This window comes from Aythya marila, assembly GCF_965140915.1.
Source record: "Aythya marila genome assembly, chromosome: 13".
Classification (NCBI taxonomy): Eukaryota; Metazoa; Chordata; class Aves; order Anseriformes; family Anatidae; genus Aythya; species Aythya marila.
The window spans coordinates 8,855,501-8,882,018 of NC_139054.1; the positions used below are offsets into that span (position 1 = coordinate 8,855,501).

General features: G+C 41.9%; 1 protein-coding gene across 1 annotated transcript; it reads right to left on the bottom strand.

Annotated features, from left to right (window-relative positions):
- Positions 1 to 11,370: 11,370 nt before the first annotated feature.
- Positions 11,371 to 25,439, bottom strand: SLC6A14 (solute carrier family 6 member 14; the record flags this gene model as incomplete). Its single annotated transcript, XM_082771245.1, has 14 exons — positions 11,371 to 11,840; positions 12,562 to 12,729; positions 13,496 to 13,605; positions 13,829 to 13,928; positions 15,140 to 15,258; positions 15,358 to 15,483; positions 15,568 to 15,796; positions 16,863 to 17,003; positions 18,666 to 18,798; positions 19,429 to 19,564; positions 21,007 to 21,168; positions 22,713 to 22,844; positions 24,535 to 24,703; positions 25,389 to 25,439. The coding sequence occupies 14 exons, from the start codon at positions 25,437 to 25,439 to the stop codon at positions 11,691 to 11,693; spliced, it is 1,926 nt and encodes a 641-aa protein (XP_082627371.1). The 3' UTR covers positions 11,371 to 11,690.
- Positions 25,440 to 26,518: the final 1,079 nt, after the last annotated feature.

A 26,518-nucleotide genomic window follows, 5' to 3' on the forward strand; every position in this document is an offset into this window, starting at 1 on the left:
CATATCTTTTTCTTACCAAGGCCAAGTCAAATTAAAGGAACAATCATGGCATCTTACAGCAAACCTTGGTTTAGAGGGTTTGTAGCACCAAAACCAATCATCAGCATGAGGCTCTAATCACTTCAGGAAGCTTGGGTTCATTTTTTATAATCTTGAGTGCTATCAATAAAACTAAACATCTAATAAAAGAGAGTAGTGATGGTGAAGGACACCCCCCCTCCCTGTTTTCTACGACAGGAGCAGTCATTTTCCCCAGGTGAAAAGGATTTGAGCTGGTCTCTATCTCTGTCATTAACACAAGACAGAGCATGATTTGGCCTCCTCCCTGAGCTGTTGTATTTAACAGTTTTATGTAATCAGCCCTGAGTGTGTCGGGTCTGAGCAGAAATGTCTGACATTACAATCTATAAATAGTTCATATCTAAGAAGATACACCTTCTCTGCTGTCAAGGATGTCTGTTCTCAGGGCTCTCAAACCACAGCTAGCAGGACTGATGTTTTGCTGGTTAAAGTGTGTTCACTTCTGGAACCATATGAGAATGCAGCTCTCCCTCTCCTGCTGGTAATGAAAGCACCTATGAACACGGATGTTGCAGAAGCCAAGAAGATCAATAAGCTACAATCTCTTTGTTCCCTTCTATCAGCTCTAGGTTTTTATCTAAGGAGTAATAGGATATATGTCAGTTGCTATGATGCAATATAATATTTATTGGTCACAGAAAAACACAGTTATGAATTGTCTTAATAGCAGTCAAATTAGGTAGAGCTCGTGGGCTGGACCTAGAGTCACTATCCTCTGCAAACAAGGATAAAAATGGGACATGGGAGGGGTCTAGAATGCACTTGGTACAAAGTGCAGGGTTTATAACAGGTGGGGTCAGAAGGACAAAGCCAGTGAAGGCAAAACAAAGCTATTACTCCGACAAAGCCCCAGTATGACCTTTTCCCAGGGTTTGGGGTGGTCATATAGAGGCAATGAAACGGCATATGGCCTCCAGCACAAAGGTGAATGGGACACTCAGCAGCCACCTACCAATGGGCTGAAATGTGTGGTGGCTGCCTACGACTGCCTTCATCATGGAGAGGCTGATGAGGAGCCATATGCAAGTAGCAAAGAGCCCAGGATTCATGGAAAATCCTGTCAGGTGTTCAAGATATTGTGATGAAATTGCAAGTTTTAAAACCAAGGAAATTAATGTACAGTGAGCTTTGCACCAGGTCACTTATTTCTGGAATACTGCACAATTGCGCTCTGTAGCATAAATGTGCAAAACCCTACAAGGAAAAAAAGAACATCAAAATACTAACAATTTACATTTTGACTCACAGTGTAGAAAACCATTTAATTTAAACCTTTTCCACACCTGTTTCCCCAGCTGAAGCTGAGAAACACACTGACACGGAGACTGGTTGCTCACTTGTCACTTAATGATTTTCTTTCCTGAGAAAAATGGCATTGTCTTCAAAAATAGATGCATTAAGAAATTTTTCAGTCCATTAGTTGATAGTTTGGGGAAAAAAGAAACCTAATTTAAACAGATTGAACAATTATGTGTGGAAATGTCTTTTCCCCACACTTGTTTTAATATACAGATGACTTTCATTTTTTCAGCTCCTGCAGAGAAGTCACGTTACTACCAATCAGGCCAATAAACCTGCCTGTATTGTTATCAGCCCCTGCACTATTGGGTTCAAATTTCACCTTTTAGTGACTGGTTGAGTATATGTGAAATCAATACAGGAGGAAATGTGCAAATGTATCCTGGGTAACACAGGGGAGGCACTGTCCCAAGGACAGGTTTGTCCCAGCAATGCACACCATGGTAGTTCATAAAAGGGCCAGGTGCCACCTGAAATTTATGACCCATGTCTTGACAAGTCCTCTAAAGAGACCACAGAACTCTTCCAAACACTCCTAGGTGAGATGTGACCAGCCTGTAGGATGAACTTGAGGGCTTATGTTGTAGAAATGGGGCAAAGAGTACACATCTCTTTGGGGCTAAGGATGTGAATTTCTGGATGCAGTATTTTAACTTAGGATGACTCCAGGCTGCCAAGTAGATGCCTCTGAAAAAGCAGATGAAATTTCAAGATGTACAAGCAAAGTCATTCTAGAAGAGAGAAAACACACTTAGAATACTTATATGAGGTATCTTGAATAATATGCACTGCTCTGGCTACTCAAGAAAGGGGGGAAAAAGAAATTAAATAATGGAGGAGGGGGTGTAATATGTATTTGTCTTAGCTAACAAAATACAAATGGAGGGGGATCGTGGTAGATATCTCTGAGAGAAACTCAACAACAGAGAAGAGGGACAGTTAGGTAGGCTAAATCACAGCAATGGCACCTGATCAAAAAGATGGAAGCTGTTGCTGGTGGTTGCAAAAGGCTACACATTCCTTGTGCTGCTCTGTGTACCTTGCAGCAAAGAGGCAGAGGCTGTCTCCATCCCAAATGAAGCACATGTGGTAATGGGCAGCTTTATGGCTCACCAGACTCCTGCAGCGCTGTTGGGAAGTTTAACTTTGGACCATAACTGCACAGTCATTAGTGTTTACAAAACAAGTTTCCAGGGAAACAAAATTACACACTGAAGAAATAATAAGAGGCAATGTAATCAGATGTGAGAGGGAGATCATTTCATTACCTGAACCAGGCCTCATTATTCACCGTTTCCCTGGCAAAAGCTGATAAATGCAGGTTAATGAATCTTAGTGCTCTAGATGAGCAAGGGGAGCACTGGCTCAGTCCTGCCGCATGCTAAGCAGGACCAGAGAATCTAACTTTCAACCAGAGGTGCAAGAGATAAAATACCAATTTATCCCCTTGCAGAACTGCAGTGAGACAGGAGAGGGGCTTTACCCACTGCTCGCTTGGTTTAACAGAGTAACCATATCTGTGGGAATGCTGCAGTTCATACCTGACCCCAACTCTAAATGTCCCAAGATTAACGTGGGATCTGCCACATTATATGTACACCAGTGATAGATGCAAGGGCCAGAGCTGACTATTTAGGGAAAGACTTCTATGTCCAACAGTATCATCTGGAGACTTCCCAGATTGTCCCAAGAGTCACTAGCCAGTTCTGTACAGGTTGGGGGTGCAGAAGGAGCACCTATTAAACCTGTGAGACAATGCCAATAGCCAGGCAGGGTCTGCAGAAATAACTCAGACTGACAAAAGCACAGATCACACTATATATCTGTTAGCATTTACAGAGCTCCAGAGGATTATGACTCTCAGAGTACATAGGGATGCTATTCTGTCTGGGGCTGTGTCAGTTTTTTTAAGGAGATTAGCCCTGTCAAATCTCTGAGAGAGGGGGTAGAAAGACCCATTTTGATGATTCACAGTTTACTAATATTTCTTTTCACCTGTGTCTTTTCCCCTAAACTCCCCTTCCTTTTTATTTTATTTTGTAAATCCTGGATTTAATCAAAGCCTGAATCTCCACAATCGAATGTGCAATTGTCCGACATCTGAATGTCTAGAGAATCACTCCAGCACAAGCAGAAAGGTCTCATTTGGCAGCACCAAGCCGACTCTCTGGAGACTTGGGACAAGGGTCTATGATCGGCCAGAGGGTTTGGATTCCTGTTGCATGATTTCAGGCCTCCCACAGCAGTGTGACTGGCTCCCACCCAGCTGCAGCGTGGAGCTGCCCAAGGGGCTTTATGCAGAACCCAGCCTCGCAGGCAGGTGCTGGGAGCAAGGATGGACTGCCTGCCCCATAAGCTCCACACTGTGACATCCAGGCTATTGTGTCCCTGCCCAAGGGGAGCAGGCTGGCCAAAGATTACCAGAAACATTTTGACATGCAGAAACACTCATGAAAACATTTTAAAGGATTTTGTTGGAGAAAACTCAAATTAATTCTGTATCTAATTACTATTGAACTCCCTAGCTGGAAAGCATCTGAACATTTCTCCCAAATTGATTTTCATGGAAACATCAATCCAAAATGATTATTTCCAAGATCTTGAAGGGAGTAGAGCACTCAGGACCACCCAGGCTCAAACCCTCCAGATGAACCCAGGATTCTTCCAGCGATCACACTCCTCCTCTCTTCTCCCAGGTCACAGGCTCCAGGGTCTAGCCAATGCCTCAGCAATCAAAGTCTCTCATTACAGCCTTTCTGCCTGGCGCATTAATTTGATCTGTCATTTCACAGCCCAGTAGCTCTATCTGAACAGGTGGAATATGGCAGATTCCTCTCATTACTTTAGTCTTTGTCAAACAACCAATATTAATTTGCAGTGTTCTACATATTTCTAGATTTTCCCCTAGGCATTCATCTTTCTCTGATCAACAGCCATATCAAATACACCACTGTATTTCTAGCTTCCACATTGCTGTCTGCCTTCCCAATCTGTCCTATAAATATGACCAGTGTTTGGCCTTTTTGGCTCCTATTTGGTGTTTGCTTATTTGTTTCCCTCTTTGCTTTCAAAATACTTGAAAATTATTCAAAGTAAAACACATATTCATGGCTGCAAGCTGCCTTGCAGGCTTTCTTTTTGTGACTGCAAGAGGGGACCTACCTTTTCAGAGCACCAAAGTGGGTAGATCTTCACTGCACACCATCATCACAATTGCACCCAGCTCCTACCACAACTGTAGCACTCTGCCAGTCACAGCAGGGCCAGCAGACCTGGCCAAGCCAGTGAAGCCAGATAACCTCTCAGCTCCCTAAGTGTGGTGCAATTGAAGAGCTGTGCTGCTCCCCCCCCGTTTGGCTTACTGTGGAACTCTCACTCATGGCTCAAGCTGGACACAGGTGGGCTGCAAAAGACCATTTCTAAACTGTCCCTAACTAAGACTCCCTAAAAAAAGCAGTCCCCTGGAATCTGACATGAGATACCCAGTCAAGTGCCCAGCTGAGCAAACCACTGCCCCTAATTTCCTGCCTGGCACAGTCTGCACCCTGCCTTGTACAATACCACTGCAATCACAAAACCATGCATCCAGGCCCTTCTGTTCAGTGCATGCAAAGCTGCACCCAGGTGAGCACACTGCCTGAGCACTCCTGCAGGTGAGGAGGCAGTCCATTCCTTCAGTCCACCCTGGGCTCCCACAAACAGAAGTGCAGTTCAGTGCTTGTGCACAAGCTTCCTATCAGTAGCACTATTTGTACCCAGCTGCTTTTTTCTGCTGTCATCTAAATTCTGGCAGCAATAAAAATGAGTGATTGGTCCCCTGCTTACTCACGCGCCTGTTCTCCATCCACCCCAGGCCATCTGGTCGCACTTGCAGATGACATCCTTGGAAGCAAAGGGAAATGGCACAAAGCAGCATTCCCGGTAAGTGAGGGAAAGGATTAGCAGCTCCCTTCTTTCCACCAGGTCTGACCACCTTCCCCACACACAGCCTTCCATGCAGGAAGTTGTTCTCACCAACTATGAAGCTGTGGCCTCACAGACACTTCTGTGAGGTACAGGCTGGATGGAAAATTTTCCCCGCTGGTTTGAAAACTCTTCTGAGCAACTCTGTAGGTAGGCAGATATCTCAAAGCTATCTTCCCATTTCATGGCTAGAAGACAGAAGCAAAATTTTAGGGTGTCCCCATTTTTGAGTGACTGCAGCCAGGTGCCTGGTTATTTCAGCTGCCAAGCCCTGCCTGTCCCACGAGACACAGATGAACTGGCAGAGAACACAACGAATAAGGAAATGCCAACTGTTATACTCACAAAAAAGCAGCAATTGCCTGTGCAGGAATAACAAGGAAAAACAGACTTAGTGGCTAGCTGGAGTGCTGTGGGAGCAGTATGGGATCACAGGTTCAGAGATGCCCCAGCTCTCCCACATCAGCTCAGTTGCAATCACTGGCTCATTTATGCAGGGATTTCTGGATAAACCATTAAAATATTGCTGACTTTCTCCTGTTTGAATGACTTGCTTTCCCTGCCTAGTGTAATTTGCATGCCATTTTTATTTCAACCCAATGCAGAGAGGTACATACAGTAACAAAACTTCTGCCATTATAATTGGCAGTAAGAGCAAGACAGCAGTGACTGCTGGGTGGACTGGGTCTTCTTTTGCTCTTGATGCTGCTCTGTGTCCTTAGGCAAGTTACTTCAGTTACTTTGGTACACTGTTGGACAATCGCCCCTCTCTGGCTGTTGTCTCCACCAGCCATTACCTTCCACTGAAACTCCTCAGTACTGGAGCAGGGGAGCTCACCACCTTCCTTTTCTGTCTTTTTTTTTTTTTTTTTTTCTGGCTCTAAAATTGTTAGAAACCATAAACTGTCATTACCTAGCCTCTTTCAATCCTTTCTTGATTTCCTTGGAAACGATTTTTCTTAGATTATTTTCTCCCATAATTTTCCTTAGATGACTCTTGTCTCTGCTCTCCAGCCCTGATTTTTGCAAAGCAAAATCTTAATTCCATCAGTTGCTTGCTGAACAGACCCTATTTCAACACTCCAGCTGTCTTCTTTCCCTTTCTCCAAACCTCTTCAATTCTGCTTTGGCTCTTGAGCTGGACTCTATTCAAGAAGCCCAGACAGACTTCACCCCACACTGACTCCATGCTTCACTGAGGTCAGTTATACTTTCATAATTGGCTGAGTTGTCACGCACTGATAAAACAGTTCAGGAAAGTTAACTTTAGCTGGTTTTATTGGGGGAGAAAATCTTCCTTTAACAGCTGTGACCATGCTATCTATTGTCCTCACTGCGATGGAGCAGGGTCAGCCCAGGTTAGGCTACCATTCCCCACAGCAATTCCTTCAGTGAGAGATCCAGTTTAACAAGCTGCTGTCTCTTGCACAATAGCCTCTCAGTTCTACATCATGTCCTGCTACCTAGCCAGAGGTTGCTGTCTTTGATTCATCTGATTATGGTAATTCTAGCCTTCAGGGGATATACTAAATCATCCCATGAGTTTAAAATAAAATAAAATAAAATAAAATAAAATAAAATAAAATAAAATAAAATAAAATAAAATAAAATAAAATAAAATAAAATAAAAATATGCCAGCACTGTTAGTGTGTGTGTGTGTTTGTTCATTTTTTAAACAAATCATTACACCAATCTACTTTAGAGTAAAGTCTTTACTCGTGGTATGGAAATAAGCTTAAAAGTATTCCCAACCATATGCCAGGACCAGAACTTGACTTTTTTTTTTTTTTTTTTTTTTTTAACTGTAAAAGGTCCTACCAGCATATTTACATCATAGATCAAGTTGGGAAAGATTTTTGTCATCCTTCAGATAGTTTTAAAGCAATGACTATTTCCTCATTCCAAATGAAGAAAGGTCAAAACACCAACATGCCCCCTCACCTCCCTTCCAAAATATTTCAAATTGGGCAAATTATTTTAAGTTTCAAGAGTGTAAAACTTCATTATTTGTCTTTTTCAGTACTTAATAGCCTGTATTTACTAATGTTTCAAAACAAAAGGATTTGGACTAAAAGGCAAAATCACTGAAATCACTGAAACTGTGTTTTTCCAACAAGGTAAAAAGACCATTTCTCTGAGGCCAGCAGCCATTAATTTGTTTCAAGACTACTTTCAATTTAAACATTTTGGAATTTTCTGCCTGACCAGACATTGTGGAGCATTCCCAACATGCTTGAAAGGTGACTCTCAAGAACTATATGATTTTGCTGTCAGCAGATAGGCTGTGCAAGCAGTAGATTTCTCCTTGGTCCTGTGGCTACTCGGAAAGTCAGCTCTGCTCATATTGGTACCTCTCACTTCTCATTCATCCATCTCCAAACAGCTGCACTACAACTATGTGAGGGATGTACCATCCCTCAGAGCTCAGCTGCGGTACCATTGTGCCCACATCAAACACAAACATACTTATGGATATGAAGCCAAATAATGACACAAAACCCTGCCACAGGCCCACAAAATGAGGGAAAAATAGATTTAAAGCTGAAACAAGAAAAGGAAGACTTCAATTTAAAACATGTACATTGCTTTTGGGCTTTAGGACACCTCACCAAGGCCATGTCATCTACAGGTACAGAGAATGAGAACAGCGTGACTCTAGGGACTTGAAAGGGAAGAACACAAAACATCCTAAAACTGAGCTGTGCAGCCATTTCCTAGAACTACCCATCTGCTGGGATGGCCTGCAGCCAGCTCCTTTCTGCAGAGAGGCCAGACTGGCTTTGGCAGGGCAGATGTATTGGTACCATAACAGTCGGTCAAGCAGAGGTTAGATGGAGCACTGAGTTGTCTTTTTCCACCCAACTGGAACATTTAAATTAAAAAAAGAAAAAAAAAAAAAAACACTTTTGGTATTGCCTGACTGATTCATAGCTCAGAGGCTGCTCGAGGCTGCCCAACAGCTACCAGCAGGGCAGGACCGAGTGCCAAATGACTCAGTTTTCCGGCGGCTGCTTCGTAATGCAGGTCCCGGAGGCCTCGGGTGGAGCAAGCAGGGCCGGGGGCTGCTCTGGGTGCGGGGAGGTCCCCGCCCGCCCCCGCTGCCGCGGGTGCCGGCAGCGGAGCCGCAAGCACGAGCCCAGGCTGCTCTCTGCTGGTTACTGCAGCGCCACGCAGCCCCGGCAGGAAAGCGAGCTGGGGGGGGAAAGGGGTGATCCGGGAGAAATGCATGGATTGTTATTAAATTTGGCTTCTGACCCCCGAGCCGTCTCTGCAATGGAAATAACTGGCGTGTGTGGGTGTGTTGTATTTGCTTTCATAAGCTAGGCCCCACGCTAACTTACGTGTTTATACAAATAATACAAGTACCATTTGTAATACCTCTTTTTAAATGTTTCCACGTTATAGATGAGGCTTTTTGGGGTTTTTGGAACTGCTCGTGTCTAAGTTCTCATTCCTGCCTGAAAACATACTTCTGTTTTGAACCAATCCAAAATGAACATATTTCATTTCCAGTTCTACTTTTCTTTTTTTTCAAGAGTTGTCCTCTCATTCCTGTTTAGTTTGATTCAAAACGGAACCATTTTAGCCCCTTTCCTTAAAGAACAACAACAACAAAACAAAACAAAAATGCAAAAATATATATCCCACCACACAAGAAAAAACACAGACATTTAGATCACTTGCCCAGCACAGAGCAACCTCCCTTTACCAGGAACACTACATTGGTCAGCACTGCAGATTTTTCAGCACAACACACAGTAGGATGTTTGCCAGAAGACTGCATGGATGAGGAAGATGCCCAGGTGTGCTGCCTCCATGCTAAGGGACAGCAATTCTTTGCATAACCGTCAGGGGCTATTGAACAACCCCAGGTGCCAGGACAGAGTTGCGATAGGTAAGGAATATGAATGCTGACACCTAAATATTCATTAACACTGCTCAGCAGTTGCCAGCTTTCAGCAACATAAGGAGTAAATCAGCTTACCTAAAGAGAACAAAATAATTGGGTGCTTTGCAAAGATGGAACTTGCTCATGCACCCATATACACATACAGAGGGATCCCCCAGCTCTGCTACAGGCGAGGAAGGCAAACCTCATATTCATAAATGTGCTGATTTTCTTACCTTCAAAGAGAGAGAAAGCACCTATCTGGGTCCCCAGCCCTTAAGAATTTGTTTTCTGTTGCTCTTCTGGGAGGCTTAGATGGTACAAGATCGTGAAAATAGCTCCTAGAAGCTTGTAAGGGAAGTCTAGAGCAGAAACCACATCAAACTAGCCCTGTTAAAGGGGCCCTGTGTGCAGCAGCAGGGTTTCTCCACAGAGCAGTTGATGGGCACCAGGTATTAGTCTTCAGCATTTCTTGCCAAAGCTCTTCTGGACTCTTTTTGGACCTTTTTCAGCCTGCCTGCTTCGCCACCGCCTTTGGAGCTCTCTCATTAGCTACTTAACTAACTTCTCTCTCCTTCCCAAAGACTGTTCCTTCCCAGGTACAAGCTGTTGCCCACCACAGCCCAGTTGTGGCTCTGATGGTTATTGGGGAACAAACACCACAACTTTGCAGCACAGCCTCCCTGCCGCTCCCAACCTCTCCATGCATCAGAGCCAACAACAGCACTGTTTTCTCCTGATTCATGGCTAGACACTGACCCCAAAGCAGTTGGAATGCGGGAATATTTCACTACCTCCTGTCACAGACTCTAATCCCATAGTCCTTTTTATAAACCCTCACACAATTACTACCTTTTCTGAGTCAGCTCCAGAACATTCCATTCTAACTTCCCTAAGAAAATGATTCTTGAGGTTGAACCTTTCAATCTGGATCTCCCAAAAGCTTAGGATCATGGAACAGTTGGTGGTACTTCCCACCCGACAAAGTGCTCTCCACAGCTCCATGTAAAAGGCTGAAATCTCATTTTCCAGGTCAAAAAAAAAAACTCCAAACAAACTAACAAAACACATTAAAAACAGAAAATTGCATTTTATTTGCAATACAGTGTTGATTTGTCACAAAAATATCAATATAAAACATACAGCAAGGTATGCAGCTTGGGCATCAAGCCATTATCCACACTCCTTCAATGTCCAGAAACAGTGACAAAGCCCTGAGAGGAAGGGACAGCTAGAAACCCTGTTGCATTGTTCCCAAGGAACATTATCACAGTGAGAGAGACATTCCTCAGCACACAAAATGTATGCATTCATTCCATAGATCTTTTCTTCCCTTTATTGGGAGTTCACTTCTATTTGGGAGCACAGACTTACACTTCTACCTAGGAACTGGGGGGTTACGTTAAGAGAACCTAACTTTTCAGTAATCTCGTGATTTCAGCAAATTTTGGACTACTGGTATTACAAGGCAATTCTAACCTTCACTTAGGGTAAAGTTCTGCTTCTCTTGGCTCTACTGGAAGACTAATAACACTGTCCGAACATTTTAAATGCTCTCTGGTCTCCTTTGCAAGGAAAAATCACAGCCTGAATGAAACATGCAGAGAACAATAAAAAAAGCCTTTATGAGTGTAGAGAGAGCAGACACAGCAGAAATCAAAAGTTACTATTTCAGTCTGCAGAGCCTAATTACAGATTATTGGAAACAAAGAATTTTTGAGTTATAGACAGATGAATGCTGGGAATGAAGCATGACAACACACAAAAAAAATGACTATTTGTGGATCCCAGGGGAAATAATGACGAAGAAGCCTGCTTTTCACCATGTCATAGCCTTACTTCCAGTGATGAAAGTTTTTTGCCACTCAGCATTAAGATGCATAGATGAAATGAACACATGCTGTAGAAAATATCAAATTCTGAGCAGCCTCACAGCATTGAGCAAGGCTTAGAGAAAAATTACTCATTTTCCCTAAGCTACAGAGCCAAGCAGCAGCACACCCCTGCAGCTCACCTCCAACTGTGGAGCACTGTGGAGGGCAAAACACAGCAGAAGGTAGCAACTACACACTGTCTGTAGCACACTGGTGCATGCAAGCACAGCACCTCATCTTAAATTTCACATGGCTGGGGAGCACCAGAATGTGTTTTTCTTCTCCTCCACACCAGTATGCACAGTCCAGCTGGATACTGGTTGGATGCAGTTAAGCATGTCCAGTCCATCAGCCTGGGGAGGCTGCAGAGCATTTTTCTGCCCTCTCAACCAAGCTGTCTGGGGAGGTGTGTTCCTCCTCAAACATACTTCTCTAAAAATAAATAGTATGGCTTGCTTTCATCTGAGGGTTGAACTTTGAAGGGCAGAGGGTTAATTTTGTTGTTGTTATTTTGCATTGTCACTTTCTAATTGTTAAAGAAAAAACACATCTATGTTAAAAATTTGTCATCCAAATGGCCATCTCATTCACGAAAGTATGTGAAAGCAGACACAGTAGGAATCTCATGTTCCTTTTCCTTTTGGGGATTTACAACATGACTGTATCTTTCACCTCGGTGACATTCCAGATAGGGACCCCAGTTTGCAGTAGGCCTGCAGCAGCTCACAATACGCTGGAAAACAAAAAACAAGACACTTAATGTCCTACCTTAGTCTGTACTATTCTTAAAATTCAATAAAGCTGTAATTCTAAATATGCCCTGTAACTCAACAAATAGCAGACAAATTATCTTTTTTTTTTAATAAAAAATAAAAAATTAAAAAAATAAAAATAAATAAATAAATAATAAATAAATAAATAAATAAAATAAATATTTTTTTAATAAAAAAAAAAAAGCATTCCAAATGTCTTTGTGTTCAGTGGGTTCAGCCACAGATATCATATAAGCAAGGAAAGATGCAAGGAAAGATGTGAAAATGGGACTCCCTGGAAAAGCTTGGTAAGAAGAGCATATCTCAGTTCCTACATTTGTTCATTTCAGTGAGGAATAGGAAGTAAAACTCCAGGAAAAAAAAAATATATATATATATATGTATGTATGTGTATATATATATATATATATTTAAGGTTTAAAGGTAGATGGAATAACACCAGAAGCCATGAAAAACACTGTTGAATGCGTGGGCACACTCCCATAGAATTAAATTTTATCTTCACATCAGATCACAGTAGCGTACATTTGCCTCCAATTAAACTACCAAAGATGAGCTTTAATCTAAAAATGCAGTTGATGACACCTTGAGGAACATGCTCCTGAAAAGAGGGCACAGACATTCCTTAAAATTCCAAGGAAAGTGAGATTTGATACTCTGACGGAGTTTTTGTGCCCTTACCTGACAAATGTTTCCTTCAGCTTTACATATTTTTACAACAGCAATGATGGGAATCCAGATGACACAGAAGATAATCATACACCAGCCAACAGCAGTTCCCCAGGCTGGATATAAAACTGAGCCATAAGTGGGAGTTGAAAACGTGACCAAAGACCAAACCAAAATTGCCTATTAAAATGAGAGAGAGAGAGAAGAAGAGTTTCACATAATTAACTTGCACTGTATTTCCAAGCTAGTTAAAAAAAAGGACTATCTACAACTACTGCACAGTTCTCTTTTACTTTTTGGACATGTGATTTGTTCATGCAGCTCAACACTTCAATTACATCTACATTTAAACAGAATGAGATTTCTGAGTTCTGTTGCAATGTTATGCTGGAGAATATATGTGTCTGCAAATCTCTTGGATTTGTGATATTAATAAATTCTGTAAGACAAACATAATCCAACCATCTACAACTACAATTAGAAATGCAGGAGTAATGAAAAACTGAGATGCATGTGACAGCACAGACAAAAATCTTAGACAGGGGAACAGCTGGACGTCCAAAGAGTAAATCCATGCCAGGGATCTGTCCAGAACACGAAATTTCTCTCAAACTGGAGAGTCTAGGTTTTCAATTCATCATTGCAGACTGAGAGAATATGAAGTCAGCTGCTAGGACAGACAATCTTGTTGCTCAGTATTACTCCTTGAAATGTGGATTCATCTCACTAGCTACTGATCTAAGGTCTAGTTTCTCCTGGAAAGGACACAGAGAGGAGTGATATGTATAGGAAATCACAGGTAGCATATAGATTGGTCTACTGACTCCATCATACCTTATCTCTACATACGGTGCCCAGACATTCATCTCATATCTGCATGGAAACTCATTCTATATCAAATTAATAAATTCTGTCACACTAACGTAATTCAGTCATCTGCACTCACCACTAACAGCACAGGAGTAAGGAAAAACCAGCACATTCTCCACCACATCCAAAAGAAACAACTCTTCTTTCCAATCATCATCTCAATGTCTTCGATAAATCTGTTTCCTCCTGTTGAAAAACAATTAAACGGTGTATTGTAAAGCTGGTATGTATCTTGCAAGTGTGTTTACTTAAAAATAATAGAAGAAAGGTCTCCAGTTCTGTGATAACAAGATGAAAGACTTTAACCGTTAAGAAGTTATAAATCTTTTATTGCAGAATAAACGTTTAATATAGATTGTGCCTGTGATTGTATAATCCAATCATGTCTTTTCAATGCAAAAATATTTACCGTAAATGTAGATGATGCCTATTATCTCCAGGACAGCAGCAATAAGTATTCCCCATCCAGCACAGAAATGATCTATTAAGTTAACCCAGTAAATTCCTGCCTGTAGAACAAACAAGAAAGAGACAAAAATTTACCTGGTACCCATAATTTCTTTTTGCAAATAAAATAAGTTGTGCCATTCAAATCTTTTTAATTAGTTACCAGTCCAAGTTTTTTAAATTCCTGATTCTTTGGGTTAAGTACACATCCGTGAACATTATTTTATTTAAATTTCTCTATGTAAAATTGAAAAGCACATCTGATGAAATACCATAGATCTGCATATTAACAAGATATGCGTACGTGTAAAGAATATATAAACAGCTGATAACAAGATTCAAATTTGGAACTTGACAGTACCAAAGCATCAGCTTCACAGGAATACAAGAAAGAATATAGGATTAAATGTTAGCAAATATTGCTTCACCAGCTTGAATATTGAGCAACAGGAATAGCTATGCCAGTTAATAACTCTGATAGGTTTGTATTTTCCTACACACACAAGTGTCCCAGATTGGTTAAACACAGCTTTAAACACCTGAATACAGTAGTAGGATCACAAAGCAGGGAACAAGCTTTATAACACTTCACACTCCTTCATATTAAGTCCTTTGCAAATTTCTGTCTCATTTTATAACCTGTTTTTTGCTTGACTACACAACTGCTTATTCACCACAACCATCTTCATTACATTCTCAGACTAATTGCATGCATGAATCTGTATTTCTAATGTAAACATTGCAATGAACCTTTCCATCCTTAAGAGCAACTGCCTCAAGAAAAAGTAGAGTGTACAGAAAATTCCATATTTTTCAGAAGTAATCGTGAGCTAGTTGTTTTTTATGACTTGAGCAGGCTATTACTCAAATGCTGTCCTGTCTGTTAGTCGGTTATAAACACAAAGATCCCATCCACATCTAGCAACAGTTCCCACAGTGCTGCAGATATACTGTATATATATGCTTGAGATTACACAGATAATCTCCTAAACTGAAGAGCGAAAAGTCAGGTTGATGCCTCACAGGCTATCTATAGGCCTCCAATTTAAAAGCATATCTCAGTTTAGTAACCACAGAAAGCCTTAGGTTCTTCAAAGGTTCCCCATGAGAATTTCCGCTTTGCATGTCCAGCACATTGTCAAAATTCATGATTCTCTCAGATCCATAAAAATAGGGGCATTCAAGGAAGCCCTTGTCACACTGTGAAGGGATGATTTGACTTATCACTTGCAGCATAACTAAAGCCATTGCCAAAGAAAGCTTAATGCCTCACCTGAGTAACACAGATAAGACCAAGAAAGAAGAGCAATATGCACACACCCAGGGTTATAGGGATTCTCAACTTTTTCATCATTTGGGGGTATATATCTTGTATGGTGGTTGTAAGTGTTTCTGCAAGGGAAGGATAAGTGTGGGTTTTGAACAGAAGCAGCACAATTACAAAATGACTTTTCATTTGAAAAGCAATGGGTTATTTAGAGCTTCACTCACCTATGGTGGCAAATTGAGAGTCAAGGCCCAAGAGCAAAAGCATGAAGAAAAATAAAAAGGACCAAAGAGGAGAAACTGGTAACTTGGAGAGAGCCTCTGGGTAGGCTACAAATGCCAGATCAAAACCTGCAAAGAAGTGGAATGAAGGATGTTATTGTTATGCCTTGGTCGAAGTAGGTCCCTGTACTGACAGTGTAATGATCAACTTACCTGAATCTACAACCTCTGAGACAGGTCTCTCCAACACAAATGCCATATGTCCCAAGACGGAGAAAATTGCAAACCCAGCAAACACACTGGTGAGGCAGTTTGTTACACAAACAAAAATAGCATCTGAGTAGCAGTTGTTGTGGAACTTATTGTACGAAGACAAAGCAACAAGCCCACCCCATGCCACAGACAGGGAGTAGAATATCTGAGTGGCTGCATCTTTCCAAACCTACCAGAAACAAGAACATGAGAGTTACTGTACTACTTATAAAACATATCACAAATATTCAAGTCTTCCCTCCATGGAAGCTCCAGCATTTTTCTACACTTAGTCAAAGTATCTAATTTTATTTCATATGAATTTCAGAGTAGGTGGGATATAACCTGCTGGTGACCCTGCAGTCTCCAGCAAAAATAATATCGTCTGTGATCTCAGGAAGGTCACATCCCAAGTATGTTGCCAAATATATAAGCCTTATTGGATTAACCGTGAAGAAGAGATTCAATTCATTCACATATGTAGGTTGTTGAAATAGGAGCCTTGTCACAGTGCCAATTAATAAGGAAAACCAGGACAGGGTATCAGAAATGAGAGTTTCCATGTTCTCACCCACTTGTGTTCCTCACACCACGACCCAGACAAACCACTTCTGTGAGAAACCAAGCCTCTGCTGCAGCCCTGCAGCTAGTGCCAAATGCTTTCAAAAAATACCACAAATTAAGTGCACTGAATATTTGTTTTTCTTCAAACAGATCTAATGCTGTCCTAAACTAGAACAGAAAAAAATCCAGTCTCCCTTTGCATGAAGTGCCTTTCCCTGTCCATCTAATTTTTTGAGCTAATTTGCTGTGCAAGGCACAGCACGAATTTCCAGCTCAGGTGGTCCTTCATTTTTCTGATAAAGGCCCTTGAAATCTTTAGCAACATGGGCTAACAAGTAAGCAGTGCTCACTCCCACGGAAAGAACTTTCTCAGCAGGCTTTGCTAGGATGAAACCCATGCCTCCAGAGAACTACTTGGAGGCAATATGGTAGAAATTGCTACTCTCTGGTGTGGTAGGGAGGGAGCAAAGAGTAGCTACTTTTTAGATCAAGTGTAGCTGGAACGGGAATTTGAACTTCTTATAGAGCTGGAAAAATCAGAACCCTGCTGTGGATAAGGAACCAGGGCAGGAAGTGAAGAATCATTTGGCTGGATTAAAAAAATAAAATAAAAAAATAAATTGCTCCATAAATGACAAGCCCATATAACCACAGAAGTTTGTCATGCCTCCAGACCTCACACTATGTCTCACCTCTGCCTCCATCAGCTTGGTGATGTTGGACTGTTTCCCAATGTAGTATTCAATGCCATCCAGAGCACCCTCCAGGGTGGCACCTCGTACCAGTAAGATGAGCAGGATGACATAGGGGAAGAGTGCAGTAAAGTAGACAACCTACAGAAAGAAGGGTGGGGAGGCACATTAGCAGTGAGGGGATACACAGCCCTCTGTGCATGAGGAATAATGACCGTTTAGGCTAAGAGCTACTGGTACAAACAAAGAACAGATCATTAGGGAAGTGAGGCCGAAGGTGAACACACATGTCAAACACTAATCATCTGGCTTAGCCAGTTCTGGAACTTCATTCCAGCAGAAAGCCCAAGCCACATATCCACTTCTCAGATACCACTTGATCAGTTTCAGAAAGGTTTTCTGACATGATTTACTGCAGTAGCAAGGCCTGAACTCAACTACCCCAGCTGCCTCTTGCTAGGCAGTGTTTCTAGCAAATGAGAGCTTGGAAACAGTCTAAATTAGGTTATCAGGATGGAATTATCTCCTGTTGAGACTGAAAAAGAAAACCATGCTGGAAGCTTTTCTTTTTACTGGAAACAAAGATTTTAAGCTCTCCCAGACACCGATCTTTTTTGTTGTTTGTCTATTCAACTTCTAGCGTGATGGGATCCAGGCCAGCAGCAGGGCCCAGCAGTGCTATTAAGATGCAGGTTATGTTCAACAATACTATTGTTTCTCTAATCTTGGTTTCAGCATTACACAGCCAGATAATTGACACAATATTTCTGATTACATAAAGCCATAGCACTACACCATCATACGATGGGTCGTCATTTTTGAAGTCCTCCTTCACATATATTTGCCCACAACGGCAAATTCTCTCCACACTTTATCTTTTCCCAATTCCTTCCCAACTAGATCGTTCTGATTCTTAACTTATTTCTCAAAGAGCCTTACCTTAATACAACAACAGAACTGACAGTTAGAAGAGCCATTTGCTGAGAACCCAAGGAATGTGAGTGTAAGAAGAGCATTGTGCCAGAAAAAAAAAAAAAACAAGACTGGGTAAACACAGGTATTCCAGAGGTAATCCAGTACCAAGAGCGAGGGTAGAAAGCTTGGAATAGAAAAGGAGAACAGAGGGAGATATTAGAATGAACAACAGCAAACAGGTAGTGAGGAATCACAGCAGGCAGGTAAAAAAATGAAATTCAGCCTTCCTGAAATCTGGAGAACTCACTCACCTACTCCCAGGAAAACCCAGGCAGCCAGGGGAGCTCAGCAGAACTAGAGTTTGAAAACCAACATTTGTGGGGACCTGACCCCTAAAGTCTGCTTGAAATCTTGAATATAAACAAGATTTCACAACCAAGTAGGAAACTGTACCTGCATATCTGTTTGCAGGACTTGACCTGTATTGTCCAAACATCTTAGCTAGTCTGTAGGTGCAAATTATTGGGTGTTACCAGGGCAGGCGGGTGTGTGCAGTCACATGCACATATCCATCACAACAGGCCAAGCAACTGCCAGAACTCAGCCTGGATCGTTTGCGTGACAGCACGAACTCTGAATACATGGCCCTGGTGGAGCCAGGAGAGCACTGCTTTAAGTAACTGCTGTGCAATCAGCACCTTACTCATATTTTATGTAACAGTTATGAAGCCAAGGAGCAGCAACAACTTCTAATTCAGAGACCAACAGAGGGTAGTGGGTTAGGATTGCATCCTGCCTTGTGCTAGCCTCCCTCGTGTCCAACTGACACTAGAAGTGCTGCTGGGCAGGATCAGGCAAGAAGTCTGCTGTCTGCTTTCCCTAAATTACCTTTCCAGAAGATTTTATTCCTTTAAATAATGCAGCTGCAACAATCATCCAAGACAGGAGGAGGCAGAGGGCCAGGTACCACACAATGTTACCAGTCTCGTCCAGCCCACTTGAGCGCTGAAGAGCCACTTTACTGAAAGCACAAAATACTGCAATGAGAACAGAGTGACAGCAGAACACACTCCCCTTTGGCCCCTTCCTAAAGGAAAATGTGCTGCTTTCTGCATATATTACAAGACCCTGCAGACATTTTCATGAGTGTGCAGCTGTAACTGCATGGAGTTGAAAAATAAAATATTCAACTGCATGTTTTTCACTTTTAATTTCCGCCAGCCCTCAGTTCTCCATGTGTCTTCCATCATGACTACCACAGCCTTTCAAGTTAACTGTAAAATTCTATTGGCAGAAGAAGAGCCTCTGAGAAGAATCAGTTCCCAGACAAATAAAAATCATGTGGCTAAAGAAATGGAGATTTCACATTAGGCCCAGGTTGTTCAGAAGGTGAATATATTTTACACAATAATTCCTTAAGAACGATATATATATATATATATACACACACACACGTATAGATATAGATATATATATCAGGACTCAAGAGAAGTGGAATTCTTTAGCTGGATTATTTTTCTGTTTGCTACAGGTTGACTCTTTTGCTTCCATATATGTAATTTTAAGTGCCCAGCCTCACCAATGAAAATTTAAGTTCTGTCTGCACAGATTTACATGCCCACACTCCTTGACTAGTTTATGTCTTACTTACTTCCAGTACTGCTCACTGGGAAATTGCACTGGTTTATAGTTTATGGTGTCATTGATACACGTGAGATTGTTGCTTGTGATGAATGAGTAGTTTGCATGAATGATTTCTCCATTTAAGGTTGCATTGCAGTCACTTACTAAAAGGAAAAGTGAAAAAGGGACTATTAACAGGCAGTGATAAAAAAAAAAAAAAAATGCCAGCCTACTATACTAAGTATGCTTTCTCAAGTTATAGCTTCAGTTTTTCTACTAAAGTAACAACATTTAGAAATAAATTTGAACTACTACTTGCAGCTGTGACTTCATTACTCTGAATGTAAATCTAAACACCAGAAACCTGGTGTGCTCGGCTACCCCTTTCACTTTTTGTAGAGTACTTGCAAAAGGCAGAACTGAGGATAGTTAAGATCTGAGCCTTAGTTATACTACAAAAACCTTTGTCCCAAACCAAGCTTACATGCTGTTTAACCTCTAGCAGCTTGACATTATTATAGTAGATGACTTCTAAAGAACTTTAAACATTTTCACTACTGTCATTGCTTTGTGTTATAATTATTTTTGTTTTGTTGTTTGTCAGTCTGTTTTTGGGGGGGAGGGGGTGCTAGAACATAGAACAAACATGATCTGCTCTCAGTATTGAAGAGCAGCACTGTATCAGCACTTATTGTGAAAGTCTGATTGAAGAATACTTGAGAACAACACCTTCAGTTGTGTTTTGTATTGCTCCAGCACTTTGAAATTTCAGATTAAAACATGTTTGTTCTACTCATAAGCAGGAATCTTTTTTTGTTGTTGTTGTTAAATAAAACATCTTAACTTCATTTTATGAAACCTATGAATCTTATGAGATGTTAGTAAATATGCAGTTAAGAGAGTTACAATTAGATTAGCATTTTAAACAATATAATCCATCGTGATCCTGTCCTTGTTATTTTAATAATCTCAGAGGTTACATGGCAATACATTTCCAACTGGGCTAATAATTAATAATTATCTCACCAGCTTCACCTTTTGCCTTAAACTGGTCTGACACGGAAATTGGTAAGGTAAATGTTTGGCACTACATGGACTGCCAAATATCAAAAACAATAGCATGGAGATATGCTCTAAACATAGAATAAATTGCAAAACCAATGCCTTGTTAGTGCTTTGGATTACCATAGCCACAGGAGAGGCATGAAAGTACCCCCGAAAAAAGAATAAAAAAGTATAAGAAAGAGTAAGAATAAGAAAAGTAAGAATACTTTTGTTTCACATAAGGGAGGTATTTACTTTGCCATGAAGCCTAATGAAATGGGAAAGCAGTATTTCTTCTAGTATGTACAATCCCCAGAAACATTAGTGCTTAAAAGAGGAAAAAAAAAGGCAACTAGAAAGTCCACCCCAGCTCTCTGTAGATTTCCTAAGTACCCAAAGCTGGTAAAAGGGAAGCAGACAAGCTTCAGGTTTGTGTGTTTAGAGACAAAATCCAGGAACAACTGTTTCAAGCCATCTTGCTCCTGTAATTTCTCCCAGAAAACAGCATGAAGTACAATTTTGCAAAAGAGTAATATTAAGATATATTTGTTAAGTTGAGTACTTAGGCGTGTTTTGCTGCAGAACTCATCTGCCCATGAAAAGCAATCTGACCATGGTAGCACTTTTTGAAATGAGGCAAATAAGTAGTAGAGTGCATAAGCAATGATAACGTTGTAGTAGATCGCCACAAACGTTGAGATGATGACCATCGTGACGCCCACTCCTAAGAAAGAGAAAAAACATTTGTCTTAATTACTCTAAACTTGGGTTGAAAAATTGAACAGCCTTCAGCTGGATTTTAAAAAGTTACTTGGGAAAAAATTACTTTTAATAATTGCAAACCATGAAGAGGTAAAACCATAAAATGAGAGGTATGACCAACTCAGAGGTGGTTTTCAAACAGAGTTTGAATAAGACAAACAGAATAACTGGAACAGTTGTTAAGTCCAAGTCTAAAGGAGAAATTCAATATTTTTGTTCTCTCCTAGTTCAGTGGGAAGCTTTGATTGCTTAGTGCTTAGTAAAATAAATGATACAAAAACTAGGACTGATCAAGATATTTTATAGATCCTTGTGTAATTATTAATTTTGCCAGTGAATGAGAAACAACACAGCTATCTCTGCCAATAATACTGTTATCCTCCTTTGTTAAAATTAACATTGTCCTGAAAGTTTGGGAAAATCTGCTAAACAGGTCTTAATTGTTTTAGAGTGTATATTTAAATTTATATCTTCACAGATACGTAAAGCATTAGCTATGTCTATAGACTTTTTCTTTGAAGATAAGTCACTATTCTTCTCAAAAATGATTGTTTGTGCTGCAGAATGGAGACTGGCAAAAGGAATAAGTATTTAGCCAACCAGCTAGATTGTAATACCTTTTGTTTCTGTAGAGAAGGTGACAGGTAAATTTCTTATTTTATCAGAAAAAAACTTCCTTGTTCCTACATTAATTTCCCTGACAGATAAAGAGGACAAACAAGACCAATTACATAGTCCTTTACACCCATCATTTCAAGTCCAGGATGAATATAATTGAGTAAAGCATACAGTCAGTTGCTTCCAAACGCATGCCTTCATATCAAATTCGAACTCTCACAGAGATATGCAAACTACTACAGAATATCATTTCTCTTATCACAAGAGGCACCTCACCTTATAAATCTGAGGTCTGACCTATTTTATCATAACAACAGATGAATCCCAATGCAGTGACGTGGATGAATGCACAAACAGTGGTGCATAAAACAATCAACCTTGTTTTCCTGTACCAGTTCCAGTAGCCAAACATAGAATTAGCAAATCAGCATGAAATTGCCTTGTGAGGTATTTAGGATATATACGTAAAGGAACAGCAGTAAAGTTAAGTTCCGAAAAATGATTTGCAATCTCTTACATACAGGGCTAAATATTTTACTGGGGTTTTCCCTCACACAGCAAGCTCTGTAACTTTCCTCTCTCTGGACAGCTGCAGATAGCCTGACAGGCTGCATGACACCAAGGCAATCACAGATAAATCCTCTCATAATTAACAACTTCATGGAAAATCATTAACCCACATTTATTTATTAATTCACTAGTAAGAAAGATATATATCTGAGAATGTAACACTAACCTTGTAATGGTAGGAATATTCTCCACACACACACACACACAAAAAAAAAAAAAAGACTTCTTATAGTTAATAGATGTGGATTAATGATTAGTCCATGGAATTGTTTATTAATAAAATGAGAAATAACTATAAGAAATTTTAACAATACCAACCTTGAAACAATGGTAATATTCTCCAGACAGAAATTGGCCCTAGACTGGCAAACTGCCCCAGGGAACATTCCATGAAAAATAAAGGCAAGCCAGCTAATGCCAACATCAGTGTATATGGGATTAGAAAAGCACCTGAAGGAAGAACAGAAAAAACACACACACGTAAAACAATGAATATTTCAGTAGTCATCACAGTTGTAGTACATTTTATACTCCCACTTTTCCCTACTCCCTGCCTCAAATAACCCACCGATTTTGTCTGTTTTGTTTTTTGAAGAATATAGATTTATGAACTCTTCTGTAAGACTAAATAGTACCTATGATGAAGGGACACATTACCAGAAGAACAAATGATTTGCATGGTATTATTTCTCTTATAGAATTAAAAGCAGTTTACAGGAGCTATTGAAGACCCTGTTCTCATAGAAACAGGAGCACTGCTCAGCTGTAGGCTCCATTGGCTTTGTCTGCTTTCTATTTCATCTTCTGGCTTTTAACTTAAAGAGGAACAGAACCATCTCTTCATGTACTTAACTGTGAGTTGCAGCTGCACTGTTAGAGTAGCTACTGGATGTCAAAGCATGAAAATTATTTTATACGGTTGGCTAACTCCTATGTCAAACAGGATCTCAGCATGGCTTTTGTGTGAGTCCATCTTAAAGTGCACATTAACCTGATATCAATGAGAACCCTGTTCTGTGAAAGGGATTGGCACTGCTTTTGTGTATGTGCAAAAGACAGGGAAAGTGAGAGTTCAGCTTTCCTAAACATGACCTGATATCCACACATGTAAGTGAACTGAAGTTCATCCTCTTTGCTATCAAACATAAAAGCAATCAAGGGCCCAGTACTACAAGGAACTGCAAATACCTGCTGTAACTTAAGGATGTAAATGCCCCTTCTGAATTAGCTGGGGCAAAGAAGGATACAAGAAATAGCACAGATATGCTCCAAATGCTAAGCTTTCTGCTGCAGCAGATACAAAGGCACACAGTCTATGGAATAATGTAATGGCTTGTTTTGTTTTCACAATTTTCTTCAACAACTGTAACTAACAACTGGGCCAATAACTCAAACCAACAAAGTTTCTGTACCAAGAATCCCATCTTGTGTTTCACATGCAGCTGAAAGCACTGTGCTGCATTCAGAAACTAGAATTGACTTAAAATGACTGTTAGGCAGAGTAAATAAATATATACAGGTAAGTTTTCTACAGTTACTTTTCTACACTCTCTTTAATTAAGGGCGATTGCCTGGCAGGTAGACAAAGCCCTGGGATCATAGGTGGGGAATCCAGAGCCTCCATTTGGCTTTGCCACTAGTTTATCATGTTAGCAGGTAAAGGTTCTCTCTGCCTCATATTTCTCAAGTATCTGATGGGGATAGTTATCAAGCTCAGATTAATTATTCCAGCTTAGTTTGCGTGCTGGACACAACAAAGGTTGAGAGAGAATTCAATTACTCTCCACAGACATATCAGAAGGTTAACACTGAGGAGGGAGAATGGCTATTTAGGTTAACAGAGGATATTGACACATTGACGGAAAGGCGCAAGCCTGTCACAAGTAAATCATTAGAGCTCTGGAATACTCAGATGGAAGTTTGCAGGTAAAACTAAGTATTTCCCTCCTCAGGTGGTACCCAAAGAACACGGAGATGCTTCTTCCTCATCTTGCTTTTCCTATCAGTGGGCATTATGCCATTTCCCAAGGAGATGCTCACATCCAGCTTTGACAAAACACACCCAGCCTCAGGGCTTGCCTTCATCTCTCTCAGAGATAGCAAGGAGTGCCCACCCAAAACGGCCATTCAATACAGTTACCTCCACCATTCTGGTAGGTGAGATAGGGAAAACGCCAGACGTTGCCCAGGCCCACAGCGTAGCCCACCATGGAGAGCAGGTAGTCAGCTTTGTTCGACCAGTTGCCACGTTCCAAGTTCTCATCGCTGTCACTGGCATGGGCATCTTTTTCACTTGACAAACTGAAGTCCTTGGAAGAGAAGAAGAAGGATGACTCAGGATCACTCACCCCTCATGTGAGCAGGGCTGTCATATCCTCACTTATCTGTCTGCCACAGCACCTGGGCATCACTGAGCATGGCAGCTACATAGGGAAGGCAGAGCCAGGCAGGTTGCCAGTCCAACTGGTCCCTGGCCAGACAGCATTAGAGAGTGTTGTCCCAGAGAGCCCAAAGAATCTTCAGGGACAGTCTCTCTCTACTCCTACCTCAGCCCCTGTGGGGGCACCACCTCCAGGGGACACCCCCCCTACTGTGCCCCAATACATGCTGAGGTGCACCCCTACCTGTCCAGGTGTTGACCCCAGCTCATCCCCCTTTGCTTACATGTCTGAGTCCCCTTATATTCTTGTACCTGCCTGAAGATGCTTTAATGCCTGTCACGATGCAACCATACCTCACCTGTCCAGCACTTCCATAGCTGCCCAGGTACACATACCCTTCCAGCCTAAGTGCCCCACACCCACATGGGATACTTTCATACCCTGCCTGCTTAGGTTCACCCATACCCGTCCTCCCACACCTGCCCAGGCACCCTCATAACCCACCTGCCCAGGTGCCCTCATACCTGCCCAGATGTTTCTGTATCTCACCTGCCCTTCTGCTTTCATACCTGCTCGAATTCCCCCACCTGCCCTGTGCCTCCCCCATCCCCACCTTCTTCTTCTTCCCGCAAGAGAGGAAGCCCGGCAGGTTGAGCATCCCCATCGCTGCCGCTGTCGTTGACCGCTCCGCTCTGCCCGCGCCGCCTGGCTCCCGGCCCTTTATCGGAGCCGCCTCCCGCCGCCGCCCGCCCCCCTGCCGGGAACCGCGGCCTCGGGGCTGCCCCGCGGTCCGGGCGGGGCCACCGGCGAAGCGGCGCCTCCCGCTCCTGGGGCGCTGCTCAAGGCATCCCCTCGCCACCCGCCGCAGTCCGTGCCCACTTCCCCTCCGCACACCAACCGCGCGCCCACATCCTCGGGAACACCCACCTGCCTAAGCCTGCCCCAGTCTCCTGCCCACTTCCCCTCCTAACTACCCCCTGCCCTTCCCAGCCTTGCCCCAGACCCACTTCCCTCATCGCACACCTTCTTCCTTCTCTGCCCGTATCTTGCTTCCACCTACAGAGCTGCCAACTCCCCCCGACGCACACATGCCTAAGCGCCACACACCTGCCAGAACAAGCGACCCCATGCTCATCCCCTGCCTCTCACTGCAGGGCTGCTGCCCAGCCACCTCACCTATGTTCATGCCATACCAGCAGACCCCTGCTCAAGAGTTACCCCTCTTTCATATCCATTTCCCACACATCTCTGCCTCCTATTGCTTCTCTCTCTTCTCCGTCCTGGAGTCTAAGCAAAAGAAACACATGAAAGCAAAGGGCACAAGGGGGTTAAGCAAGATGGAGATTTCAGTTTCTAAACACACCTTCCATGCACAGGACAGGCACAGAAAGGGCAGGTCATAAAAGCAAAGCCAGCCTCCAGAGGAGGAATTTAACAAGCATGACAACTTTAATGACAACTTTTCTGAAGACCTCCCCTGCTTCACCCACCCAACTGGCATTCACCAGGCATGCCCTAAGGATACAGAGGAATACATTGACCAAAGAATACCAGGTGTGCATGGGCGAGGGGATGCAGGTTGACTAGCTGCTTAAATGCATCTTCAGCTGCTCTTTTCTAAGACTCTCAGATCCACACTCTGAGAACCATTCACTGTTGGTCCTCAGTTAGTGAGATTTCTTGTTGAAGAAAGCACTACCAAGGCTCAGTCTAGCCATGAGGAAGAGCTGTATCAGGAGTGAG